This window comes from Pseudopipra pipra, chromosome 25 (genome assembly GCF_036250125.1).
Source record: "Pseudopipra pipra isolate bDixPip1 chromosome 25, bDixPip1.hap1, whole genome shotgun sequence".
Lineage (NCBI taxonomy): Eukaryota > Metazoa > Chordata > Aves > Passeriformes > Pipridae > Pseudopipra > Pseudopipra pipra.
Genome location: NC_087573.1, coordinates 4,246,984 through 4,259,319, shown reverse-complemented (window position 1 = coordinate 4,259,319; position 12,336 = coordinate 4,246,984). Strand labels below are relative to the sequence as shown.

Sequence of the window (12,336 nt, the reverse complement as noted above, 5' to 3'; positions counted from 1 at the left end):
GACTTGGAGGCCAAGAGACAAACAGAACTGCATCTCATGTTTCTTGGAGCTGACTCACAGTCCCTGAGCTGCAGCCAGCAAAGCACTGGGAAAGGGACCCCAAAGCCTCCTTTCCCAGGGAGAGTCACTGCAGCCCCTCAGCACTTCTGCCCTCGGGAAGAGGGATTAAGCAGAAAATTCAGATCCATTCCAGAAAGGCTCCGGGGAGCTGATTTTTGAGAGGAAAGAAATTAAAGAACTGCTTAGCTGAATAGCTGAGCTGGTATTTTTCTGTCCTCGGGAAACAACTTTGCTATAATAGCATTAGTAATAATAACACCCCAAAGAAAATCCTGGTGAAATCATGTAGACTTTGCAGGGTGTGTGAAATCCTCGGGCTGGGGGGAGCTGTCAGTGTGGGCTGTGCTGGGGTCAGCAACACCCCCCTTGGATGGGATGGAGACACAAACTGGGGCAGTGTCCTAGTTAGAACAGCTGGGACCAGTTCATCATTGTATGGGTGTAACCCAAAACTGGGTATTCTAGAGCCTTCCATGCCACTGCCCAGAAACTGTTATCAATGAACCATTTACACCCTCTGCCCAGAGCAGCCCTGACCCCTCAGGCTATAAACTGGGTGTTAAGAGGCCTGTGAGATAGGAGGGTGCTCCTGTCCTCACACCCTTTGTGGAGCTCCCCACCCTGAGGGGGGTACTGGGCATTCCTGCCTGAACCTGAGGATATATAATCTTGGAGTCTTGGGACTTTTTTAACCACTCGTGGTGCAGAGGAGGACTGCAACCACCACTCTGAACCAGACTGAGACCACCACCCTTGACCAGACTGCACCAGCACTCTCACCAACAGGTTTTTCCCTCTCCTTTTACTTTGGACTCAGGGGGCCCAACTCACACCACTCTGTTCATGCCCCAGGGTGCTGGGTTATACATTTGGGTTTTGTGGGTTAAAACCAATTATTTGTCTGTATAATCGTACTTATTGTATTATTTTATTAAATCGTTATTCTGATTTATAATCTCTCCTTTGAGTTGGATTCATTTCCCCTTCTGGTTTACCTTTAAACCAGCACAAGAGCACATGGAATTATCCATCCTGGTCAGAGCACCAAAATAACTGCACAAATCTGTCAGTGAGTGAAACTGCCCAGAAAATACTGAAATATTGAAATACTGGTGCGTCACAAGGCACTGCTCCCCTGACAGGGCTGAGAGCTCCCAGTTTGAAGAGTTTATTTTTAATCGTCCTGTCAGGAGGGAAGGAAGGAGCAGACAGCACTGGGAGGGGTGAGAGGAGCCTGAGCACCCCAGCCTGGCTGGGGCAAGGGGGCACAGACCACAACATTCTGCAAAATTCACCTTTTTAAAAGGAATTTGCACTTCTGTCCCTTTGGGCTGCAGCACATCTGCTCTGACAGGGCAGAAGGAAGGGGGGAGTGCAGGGGTGTGAGTGCTGGGGGAGGCCTGGGGGGCTGGAGAGGGATGAGGGGAGCTCTGTGCCATGGAAAATACAGCCAGAGCTGGGGTTGGTGTTCGAGGAGGAACAGTGGGGCTGGGGGAAGTGGGGTCAGTCTGAACCCAGCTGGGGCACAGTGTGCTCGTCCTCAAATCTCAGCTTCAGCACCAGCATCTCCCCCAGGCAGGAAAGGTTGTGGATGAGGGGACCTCATCCTCCCCCTCCCCAGGCCAAGCACCCCCAGTCAGACCAGCTCCAGGTGAGGGTCATCCCCGTGGATGGACAAACATCCCAGGAAAACCTGCCCTGGCACTTCATGGATCCTGTCCCAGCACCTGCACCCCCAGAGCCCTCCTGTCCCCACACTGCCTTGCAGGACCCCAGGCTCACTGACAATGCCAAAACTGGAACTAGCACAGAGCTGTGCTGGAGCACAGACTTCCCAAATCCCTGTAATCCATCAGGAGATCCCACTTGCAGAGGAAGGTGAGTGTCTCCACGTCAGGAAGCACTTCAGGTGAAACTGGTTTTGCTTGTTCTACATTTTCATTAGGAAATGCAAAGGACTGTAAAAGAGCTGCTGCCATCCCATGTCCTTCTTGGCACATCCAAGCTCACCCCAAACTCCAGTGTCCTCCCAGCTCTGCTGGGAATCCTTGGCTGGAAAGTGCTTTGCTGCCTCCTGATTCATGTGTGAGGAGTTCGACCTCAACCAGATGTTCTGTGGGCAGAAACACCTATTTGAACTCAAAACCCAGTGATTAGAGTTGCCAACCAGCCATTAAGAAAGTATTAAATGGAGAATTATCCCCCCTTCCTGTTTCAATACAAAGGCAGCTTCATTATACACTTGTTTGAGTTGCCTGGTTTTAATTTTAGTTCCATTGTTTCTAATAGGACATCCAGAAACATTTCACTTTATCAATAGCTCCTGTGAGCTGAAAAAGAGTCAGGGAGGGAAAAAAAAGAGTCAATATCCTTGAGAATTAGACAAAGGAGAAAAAATTAGCCCAAAGATCTCACTTTCTCTTTCCCACTGATAACACAACTTCTCAATTTACTTGACCAAATTGCCTTGCAAAGAGGAGTATTTTTCAAGAGGAGCAGAGATGAAAGGGATTATTACTTATAGAGGCTCTTCTTTAAAGAGATAAAGTATTTGGCAATTAAAGTACAAGGAGCTGCAGACTCCCAGGGAAGGCTGTGACTTCTGGAGCAGCCCCATCAGCATATTTTCCACTAACCCCTGGTTTTGGAAAGCAGTGATCCCGCTGAGGGGTCGGGGTGTGGGGCCACCAGCCACCTCCTGCTGCTGCATGGATGGGGGGAACAGGAACAATCCTTGTCCCCGAGCCAAGTCCTCTGAGGGATGGAGGAATGAAGGTTTTTCACAACCTTCAGTGGGGAAGAGGGTCTGTCTGCCCACGGTGGCTCCAGGTCACCTGCCCAGTGTCAGACTGGAAGGCCATGGGATCTCTGCCACTGCTGACCCTGAGTCAAGGCTGAATTTTCCTGGAAATCTGTTAGTTCAGCAGGAACAGCTGGGAGGGCAGAGACACAGCAGCCTGGGGCTGGGGCCGTGCTGGGCAACTGGGACCAGGCACAAAAACCCATTTCCACGTGGGACAGAGGGGTTTGGAACAGCCCTGTGGAGTCCCTGCATCCCACTGGAGTTCCTGCATCTTGTTTGGGTCCCTGCATCCTGCTGGGAGTCCTTGCATCCCTCCAGGATGACTGCATCCCATGAGGGGACCCTGCATCACACCAGGATCCCTGCATCACACCAGGATCCCTGCATCCTGCCATGGTCCTTGCATCCTGCCAGGATCCCTGCATCCTGTTTGTGTTCCTGCATCCTGCCATGGTCCTTGCATCCTGCCAGGATCCCTGCATCCCACTGGGATTCCTGCATCCTACCAGGAGTCCTTGCATCCTTGCCAAGGTCCCTGCATCCTACTAGGGAATCCCCTCATCCTGTTTGGGGTCCCTGCATCCCAACAGGCTCCCTGTACCCTGCCAGGCTCCCTGCATCCTATGGGGGTCCCTGCATTCTGCCAGGGTCCTTCATCCTGTTTGTGTTCCTGCATCCCTCAGGGGTCCTTACATCCTACTCAGGGTCCCTGCATCCTTCCAGGGATTCCTGGATCCCACTGAGGGAGCCTGGGCCCTCCCATGGGCAGGGCTGGATGTTGCTGCTGCTCCCACTGGGGTTCTGGACAGAGCTGGGCAGTGGGTGGGGAGAATTAACACCAGGGAGGGCACTGAGGGCCCTGACAGCTGTGGCACAACAGCCCCCCCAGCTGTGGAACAACCTTTGCTTTCTCCTAATGGGGTCAATAAATATTTAAACAAGAAAAAAAAAGGGAATCAATAACCCCTGGCAGGAGATGAGCTCTGGCATTGACAGCGGCAGACCCGGCGCGGTGCCCGGTGGGGGTGGTCGGGGTGGTTGGGGGGGTTGTTTCCATCCCAGGGCAAACATGTTCCTGCATCCCTGCTGCTCCTCTCTCCCATGACTAACTCCCTGTTCTGTGGGATATCTGGCAGGAGAGATGCTGGAACAGGCTTCCCCTGGGGTCCCTCACTCTGCACAGTGTCTGTGATGCTGGATGGGGACATCTCGGGGACGGTCTCTGCTCTCTGTGACCAGGGACAGGACCTGAGGGAGAGGCTGGAGCTGTGTCAGGGAGGTTTAGGTTGGATCATAGGAAAAGGTTCTTCCCCCAGAGGGTGGTTGGGCACTGACCAGGCTCCCCAGGGCAGTGGGCACGGCCCCAAGGCTGCCAGAGCTCCAGGAGTGTCTGGACAATGCTCTCAGGGACATGCTGGGATTTTGGGGTGTCCTGTGCAGGGCCAGGGGCTGGGCTGGATCATCCCTGGGGGTTCCTTCCAGCTCAGAAGACTCTGATTCTTCGAGCAGGACAAGAGCTCCCAGACCTGCTCCCCACAGCCCTGTTACAATGAGCTCCAGCCAGCTCAGAGCTGAACCACTTTTCATGATCAAACGTGTTTTTTGTCTAAGTGTTTGTCAGCAGATGAAGATAAGGCCGTTCTCCTTTATAGGAGTTATTCCAAGGCTTAATTAGTTGATGCTTCCTGAAGTACTTTGAAGATGTGGAGTGTGAGATAAGTGCTGTGCTTCAGAGGCCCATCGGGCACTGCAGTTATTTTTTCATTTTACTTCTCATTCCCAAAGTGTTTGTACAAAGCAAATTCCACGGGAGCATGTGGGGCCCTGAGCAACCTGATCTAGTGGGTGGCACCTCTGACCATGGTGGGGGATTGGAACAAAATGATCTTTAAGGTCCCTTCCAACCCAAACCAGTCTGGGATTGCATCCTGCTCTGGGGTCCCCAGCACAGGAAGGACATGGAGCTGCTGGAGCAAGTCCAGAGGAGGCCACGGAGATGCTCCAAGAGCTGGAGCCCCTCTGCTCTGGAGCCAGGCTGGGAGAGCTGGGGGTGTTCATCTGGAGAAGAGAAGGCTCCAGGGAGACCTGAGAGCCCCTTCCAGGGCCTAAAGGGGCTCCAGGAGAGCTGGAGAGGGACTGGGGACAAGGGATGGAGGGGCAGGATGAAGGGGAATGGCTTCACATGAACAGGGGAGGGGTTAGATGGGATATTTGGGAGAAATCCTTCCCTGTGAGGGTGGAGAGGCCCTGGCACAAGTTGCCCAGAGAAGCTGTGGCTGCCCCATCCCTGCAAGTCTCCAAGGCCAGGTTGGACAGGGCTTGGAGCAACCTGGGCTGGTGGAAGGTGTCCCTGCCCATAGAAGGGGTGGAATGAGATGAGCTTTAAGGTCCCTTCCAACCCAAACCATCCTGGGATTTTGTGATCCTTGGCAGGTGCTGCTCAGCAGTGTCTCACCCTGTCCTGCTCCCACCAAGGGCAGCGCTGGTGTCACAGGGAGTTCAGACTGTGCAGGACTTGGTTCAGGTTACGAGATGGTTTCTGGGGCAGAGTCATTACTGCCCCATCAATTTTAATTCAGGACGGAGAAATCATCGGTATAATTATTTACTACTGTGAGATTTCTGAAAATTATATTTCTGGTACCGTAGTTATTGATCTTGAAAGGGGCCATAAATTAACTTGACAGTTCACAGAGCCTTTCACACTTGGATAATTTCTCTGCTTGACTTCCACTGTGTGTTGAACTTTCAGCACCAGCCAATTACAGTCATTCAAAGTGCATATTTGAAGATTTTTCTTATGCAACCAGAAGATATTTTGATTATAATACAGAAGAACTTGAAGGAAATACCCAGTGCCCTCCACACTGCAGGACAGCTTGAATTAAGGTGGGCATGGGGGGATGCTGAATGGGCCCTATGGTGGCAGGGGGGTGGCATGGCCATGCCATGACCCTAGGAGGGCTGGTGGCCCCAGGATCCCCCCAGGTGCTTGGCACTGGTGCTCCCCATGGGGCTGGCACCTCCCTGGGGTGACCAGGCAGCTCTGTGGCCTCTCATCCCTGAGTTGGCACCAGCAGGATGCAATCCCCACCTGACCAGCCCAGCCCACAGCTTCACATGTTCAGTGCTTGTCCCCAGAATTGACCTCTGATGGGAAAAAGGGATGCTCACAACACAGAAACACCTCCTGATCCTCCCTCTGTGCTCTCAGGACATTGTGACAGGAACAAATCACAGCAGACCCGGGTTTCTGGAGGGGCCCCATGGCATCTCTGGCCTGAAATGGGCCAAATCCTGCACCCTGCAGGGGTGTGGGGCAAGTGGGGCATGTGGGACAGTTGCTGCAGGGGCAGGAAGGACGTGGTATGGTGGCAACAGGAGGCTGCATCCCCATTCCATGAGGGGCTCCCAGATCCTGCCCTGTCCTGTCCCACCACCTCTGGGGCTCCTCTGTGCAGGAACAGGGAAGGGAAGGGACTGGGGGGATCCGGGGCCTCACGTAAGGTGGCGACTCTTTGGCTGCAGGGGGAAGACAACTGTGCTTCATCAGAAATCAACTCAGAAAATCAGCAACATCTGGTGCCTGCTGGCTGACACCGCCCCAGCATGGGACAGCAATCTCCTTTTGTCCTCCCAGATTAAGGGATTTTGCTGTTTGCTCACAGTTTTGTATATGTAAAACAAGCTGGCCCTGACCAGGAACCTGCTGAAAGCCTCAGCATCAATCCCTGCCCAAATCCCCCCCAAAACCCTCACCCAAAGCTCCAGCTTCAATCCCTGCCCGAAGACCCCCAAAGCCCCAACATAAATCCCTGCCCAGTCCCCCACTGGGCAGCACTTGCTGCTCCAGCCAGCCCCGCATGGACTCCCTGCCCCTGGGAAGGGCCTTTTGGGGTGACTCTGGGACCAAGTGGGGCTCAGAGCTCTGGCAGCCTGGCCCCAGCACCCCCTGCTCCCCCCAGGCAGGTGACCGCACTCGCTGCGTAGTATTTATTCATTGTATCACAGAGAAGAAAACCTCCTTCAGTTAGTCCAGGGTTCCTCAGGGTGGTCCCAGGCCTGGTGCTGGTGTGTGAAAGGGGTCGGCCTGGGCGGGGATCCAGCGTTTCATCCTTTCACAGTGGTGGGAGACGGGGCAGAGCGGGCGGCCCCTCAGACCTCCATCTTCTTCTTCATCTCCATGCGGTAGATGATCTGGTAGCCGTCGTCCCAGGCGTAGACCTGCCTCTCCCGGGGGCTGTACTTCATGCTGGAGTGGGACCCGTAGCGCTTGGGGAAGTAGACGAGGGAGGCGTCCTCGGGGGCCAGGGTGCCGCTGACGTCGAACACGCACTGGACGCGCGAGCGGCTGGGCAGGCGCGTGTTGTACACCACGTGCAGGGCCCCGCACACCACGAACGCGCCCTCCGCGTTCTCCCGCGGGCACGGCGTGTCCCACATCTGCTCTATGTCCAGCGAGCCGGGGTCCAGCTTGGCCAGGCAGATGTTCTTCTCGTCCTCCTTGGTGGCGTAGATGGCCCACAGCCCCTCCTCGTCCGCCGCCACCTCGATGTAGGTGAAGGGGGAGAGCCCGAAGACGGGGATCTGCTCCTCGGCCGGGAACACCGAGCTGTCCACCACCGTCTTGTTGGCCAGGTTGAACTTGATCACCTGGAATGACAGGCCCTGCTGGCGGATGTAGTAGAGGTGCCCATCGTAGACGAGGTGCCCGGTGCCCACCCAGGGGTAGGGCAGCTTGATGCGGGCGGCCTTGCGGGTGGCGGAGAAGAGGGTGAACTCCCTCATGCGGGGGAACACGTACACGGTGTCGTTGGCGGTGCCGTCGAACACGTAGATCTTCTCCGAGTTCCCCGCAGCGTCCTTGGTCCAGAGCCCCGAGGTGCTGCCGAAACGCTTCAGGATCTTCATGGCTCTGACGCTGGCGATGGTGTCGCTGCAGTCTGCAAGGGCGGGGTAGCCATGAGAGCCTGGAAACCACCCGGCCCTGCACTCCCACCCCACACTGGCATCTCGTGGGTCCTGCTGCGTCCTATCCCAGCCCCCAGGCAACTGCCCTGCAAATGCACCCATCCCTGATGGCATTGGGAAGTCCCCTTGTGCACCCATGCCATGGGCAGGGGAGTCACCCTCACCCCAGCCCTGTCCCACAGGGCTCCAGCCTGGGGCTTGGATGCAGCTCCCAGGCAGCTGTGGGGATGCAGGATCTTGTGCCAGAGACACCTGGGAGATGCCCTGAGGGGACACAATGCCGTGGAACATGGCCAGGGGAAACTTGGATCTGGTTGGGTTGGGAAGGCTCAGGGTTACCCCCACATGGGATCAGCCCCACAGGGAGCCACGGCAGCCCCTCACCTGTCAGCTTGGTGTACTTCTCATTCTTCCTCTGCTTGGCTGTGGCCACCTGCTTCTCCATCAGGGTCTCATCCACCTCCACGCAAGGTGGTGCAGGGTTCTGTGTCTCCAGGTAGTCCACCTCCCGCTCCAGCCGGTCCACGCGCACCGCGGCGCTCTCGGCCTCCGCCCGCATCGCCTCCCGCTCCTTCTCCGCTGCCTCGAGCATCCCCAGCACCTGGTTCTTGAAGTCCCGCAGCTCCGTGGAGTAGCGGCTGCTCTGGTCGTGCCACTGTGAGATCCTCTCCTGGGGTGGCCAAGGGGACGCTGAGGTCTCCACACCTCACAGCGTGTCCCGCTACCTGCACGTGGCTGTGGGAGCCCCCGGGGCCACACGGCACCGCAGCCCTGGGCTCGTGTCTCTGGGTCCCACTCCCGTGATGGTCCCGCTCCTGTGATGTCTCTACTCCCACACGGTGCCCCCAGACCTGTGATGCCCCTGCTCCCCTGATGTTCCCAGACCCTCGGTGCCCCTGCTCTCCCACAATGCTCCCAGACCTGTGATGTCCCCACTCCTGTGATGCTCCCAGACCCACAATGTCCCTGTTCCTGCAGTGCTCCCACACCCGTCATGCCCCTGTCCATCCTCATGCTGGGCTGTGCAGGGCCCTGGCAGGGGGTGCCAGGGCACCCCACACTCTGCTCCGTCCCCATCCCAGCTCCAGACCCCACCGGCCGCCATGGAGGAAGGACTGGGAGCCCCACCACGGCATGACACGGGGTGACTCGGGGTGTGGGGCCCTCCATGGGGCTGTACCTCCAGGAGGGTGAGGCGCCGCTCCACGTACTCCATGAACTGCTGCTGCTGGGCACGGAGGGGCACGGCGAGGAGCGGCAGGAGGAGCAGGCAGCGCCAGGGCCCCATGGCCGTCGGGGAGTGCAGCCTCCAGCTCAGTGCTCAGGAATGCTCCGGCCTCTCCAGCCCTTATTGAATCCAGATGTGCAGAGGGAGGAGAGGCTGTTCCTTCCCCGCAGACCAGCCCCGGGCGCCTTAACCCCTTCACGCCCCGCCGGGTGCCCACGGCAGCTCCACGTGGTGCCATCCAGCCCCGGGGCTGGGATTGACGTGTGGGGCTGGGATTGAGGCGTGGGGCTGGGGCAGGGGACAGGCTGCTGGTGGGGTTTGTGGGATTTGGGGCGCAGAGAGTGCTGCAGGAGCCCCGAGCAGCAAGGGAAAGACATGTTCTCATGAGGGACATCCCGTGGGACAGCAAGGACCGTGCTGTGCCACAGGCATGGGCGCAGCCCTGGCTCCTCCCCTGCATGGAACATGCCCGAGGCTGGTGGCCAACCTGAGCCTTGGCTGTGCCCAGGTGTGGTGGAGGCAAAGCCAGACCAGCACTGCTGCCACCACCCCCCTGACTGTGTCACCCCCCATGTCCTGGAGCTCCTGCCTGACCCCCTTGTGCTGGGGTCTTGTGGACCCCCCTGGGCCCCTCGGGGCCGTTGTTTGGCCACGGTCAGTCACCACCCTCAGCCAGGGGCTGCCCAGCACTGGCCCCAAAGGTGGCCTGAGGGCCAGTGTGGGGCCACACGGCAGCTCCTACAGCCAGGGCGGGACAGGGGCGGTGTGAAGGACGGACAGGTGGATGGACAGATGGACGCTGCAGCTCCGTGCCCTGCATGCAGCCGTGCCAGGCGGCTCTGTGGGCACAGCCCGTGGGCTCCTGGGCCATGGGAACGGGCCGAGGCTGCCCGTCCGTGCCAGGTGCTGTGGCAGGGCGAGTGTGCCATCTAGTGCTGCCACATCCCAAATCCACATCCTAAATCCACTTCCCCGGCACTGCCGACATCCCACCCCGACATCCCACCCCGGATTGCACCAAACCCCTCCTTCAACAGACCAAGTGACCACATGAATAGAGTACAGAAAATTAACCCTTTTTATTGATGCATTGCAATTGTTCTACATTTTTACCATATTATGTAGAAAATACTTAAAATACAAGCTACTTTGTAAAACCAAAGACAAACATTGAATCCAAAGATAAACTATGTTTTCACAATGGACCCTTTTCCCATATAGTTAGTATTAAATTTTTAAATATCTATTTCTTTTGTTAAAATGATTTTTACATACCCCCTAAGTACATCAGCAATACAAACATAGATCAGTAATTGTCAGAAACTACCTGTATCTAGCGGCTTGTAAAAAGGAAGAGCACAACCATAAAAGAAAGTTAAATTTTACACAGTAACTAGCATATCAAATACATTTAATAAAGTAGGAATTCCATTGCAATATCAAGGATTCAAGCAGAAATACTAACATTACATATAATGTACTGCTACATGTAGTGAGATAGATATAGTTCAAGCTGAATCTGAAATCACACATTATATAAAGTTTAGCAACAAACAACCATGTGGACATGCGGCACCATTCAGAAGTTTAAATAAAAATAAAAAAAGAAAGCAGGGCTGTGCCAATCCTGTCATTTAGAAGCAATTTAGTTTCATGTACTAAAAGAAATTGCTGAGTCAGAGGTAAATTACTGCATCCCATCAACTAGGTGCTAAGCAGGAAAGCCTTGGGAGTCGCCTCTGCAGTGGCTATCACAGCTGCAAATACAGGTCAGGTAAGAGAAAACTGATTGAACAGCTCAAGAATCACACAGACAAACCTAGATGGGACCACAGTCATCAAATATTCCAAAGGTGAGTCCCAAACTAGTTGTAAAAAAAATTAAAGTACTCCAATTCCTATCCAGAGATAGCAGATTTCTCTACAAAATACGTGTAGTGGCTCTGACAATGAGGAGAGTCAATTCTTGAACCCAATTTGAGGCTGGATATGCAAAAGGGAAGAAGGGAAGTATCTCCTCAGAGCACAATACACACCCAGACTGGGCATCACATCCTGGGGGCCAGACTGGGACCCACCGAGCTTGTGAAGCCCAGTGTCCCCCTGGCCCTGCTGGGGTGGGGTTTGCTGTGTATCACTGAGGAATTCTGGGGTATTTTGGTTCCAAATGGAGCACATTTGATTTTATCTATGTCATTTCCATCTCATCCTCCTCGTTCCAACTCTTTTGGGAACTTGGGCAGTGGAAGAGATGACACCGTGCTTCGGGAATACATTTGATTGGGATTAATTATGTTACAGAAACTCTAAATGGTTATTTCAAGCTGCTTTTTGGGGGGTAAAGTGGGCAAGTTCTCAGAACTATTAGCAGATTTTGCTAGAGGTCCTTTTTCTTTTTTTTTCCTGTTAGTAAAGTGTTTTCCACGAAGTCCTATTTGTGAAACAGGGAGTTGGAGCTTGGTTTGCCTTTCGGTGGAAAGGCACAACTCTGTACACCCAAGAGGTATCTCAAGGCAAGTACTGAACACAAGCAATGTCAAAAAAAGCAAGAAAGTGCCTACAGCAACAAACAGCATCGTTTCCAGCAACGATGTGGCATAGCAAGGTTGGTTATCCACTTACAGAAGTGCTCTGACTACAAACACACTGAACAACAACGTGGCTAATGCTACCGTCCAGTTCCAAAGTCCTCGACCCCTCCAGCAAAGAGATGCCAAAACCTCCATCAGTTCATCCATTTCAGGGCAGTCCAGACTTCCTTCTATCAGGAACGTGGGGATTTCAGAAATGACTTCTGCATTTCTCTCCACACCCCCCCCCCTCAGAACTGGCCTCCTTCCCACTGGGACGGAACATAAACTGGGATTCAAGGTTACCAAACCTCTTATTGCTGCAGTAACACGACCGCTCGAACCAGTTTATCATCCACTTGGACAAGATACTTCACCTACGTATTAGATGAGAAATAATTCCTAGTACAAGGGACCCAAGAAAACAAAGTGTAGTCCAAAAACTGCACTGATTATCCAGAATGAGTATTTCCTCTGAACGCTAACTAGGGCTACAGCTGACAGACCTTCCCAACAACTCCACATTAGCAGTAGCATTATAAAACTTTTTTAATGGTATTATGTGCTTTACAGCAGGCTCTCTTTGGTATAAATATTCTATCACCAAGCTAGCAATATTTTACACGACACGTCTGCTATTCCTGTGGGGGAAGGTAACGCCACACTAACCTAATAAAAGTGATTGCACATATTTAATCACTTCT

General features: G+C 54.3%; 1 protein-coding gene across 1 annotated transcript; it reads right to left on the bottom strand.

Annotated features, from left to right (window-relative positions):
• Positions 1-5,477: 5,477 nt before the first annotated feature.
• OLFML3 (olfactomedin like 3) lies at positions 5,478-9,191 on the bottom strand. Its single transcript, XM_064636174.1, has 3 exons — positions 9,015-9,191; positions 8,219-8,504; positions 5,478-7,806 (listed from the first exon to the last, which is right to left on the bottom strand). Exons 1-3 carry the CDS (start codon positions 9,120-9,122, stop codon positions 7,019-7,021), a joined length of 1,182 nt encoding a protein of 393 aa, XP_064492244.1. The 5' UTR covers positions 9,123-9,191; the 3' UTR covers positions 5,478-7,018.
• Positions 9,192-12,336: the final 3,145 nt, after the last annotated feature.

What these genes read in the sequence shown, in the direction of transcription:
- OLFML3 (XM_064636174.1), bottom strand. Translation starts at nt 9,122, where the DNA reads ATGGGGCCCTGGCGCTGCCTGCTCCTCCTGCCGCTCCTCGCCGTGCCC. An exon ending in GGCGCCTCACCCTCCTGGAG is followed by an intron (nt 8,505 to 9,014) that starts GTACAGCCCCAT and finishes TGGCCACCCCAG; the next exon opens with GAGAGGATCTCACAGTGGCA. An exon ending in GAAGTACACCAAGCTGACAG is followed by an intron (nt 7,807 to 8,218) that starts GTGAGGGGCTGC and finishes CCGCCCTTGCAG; the next exon opens with ACTGCAGCGACACCATCGCC.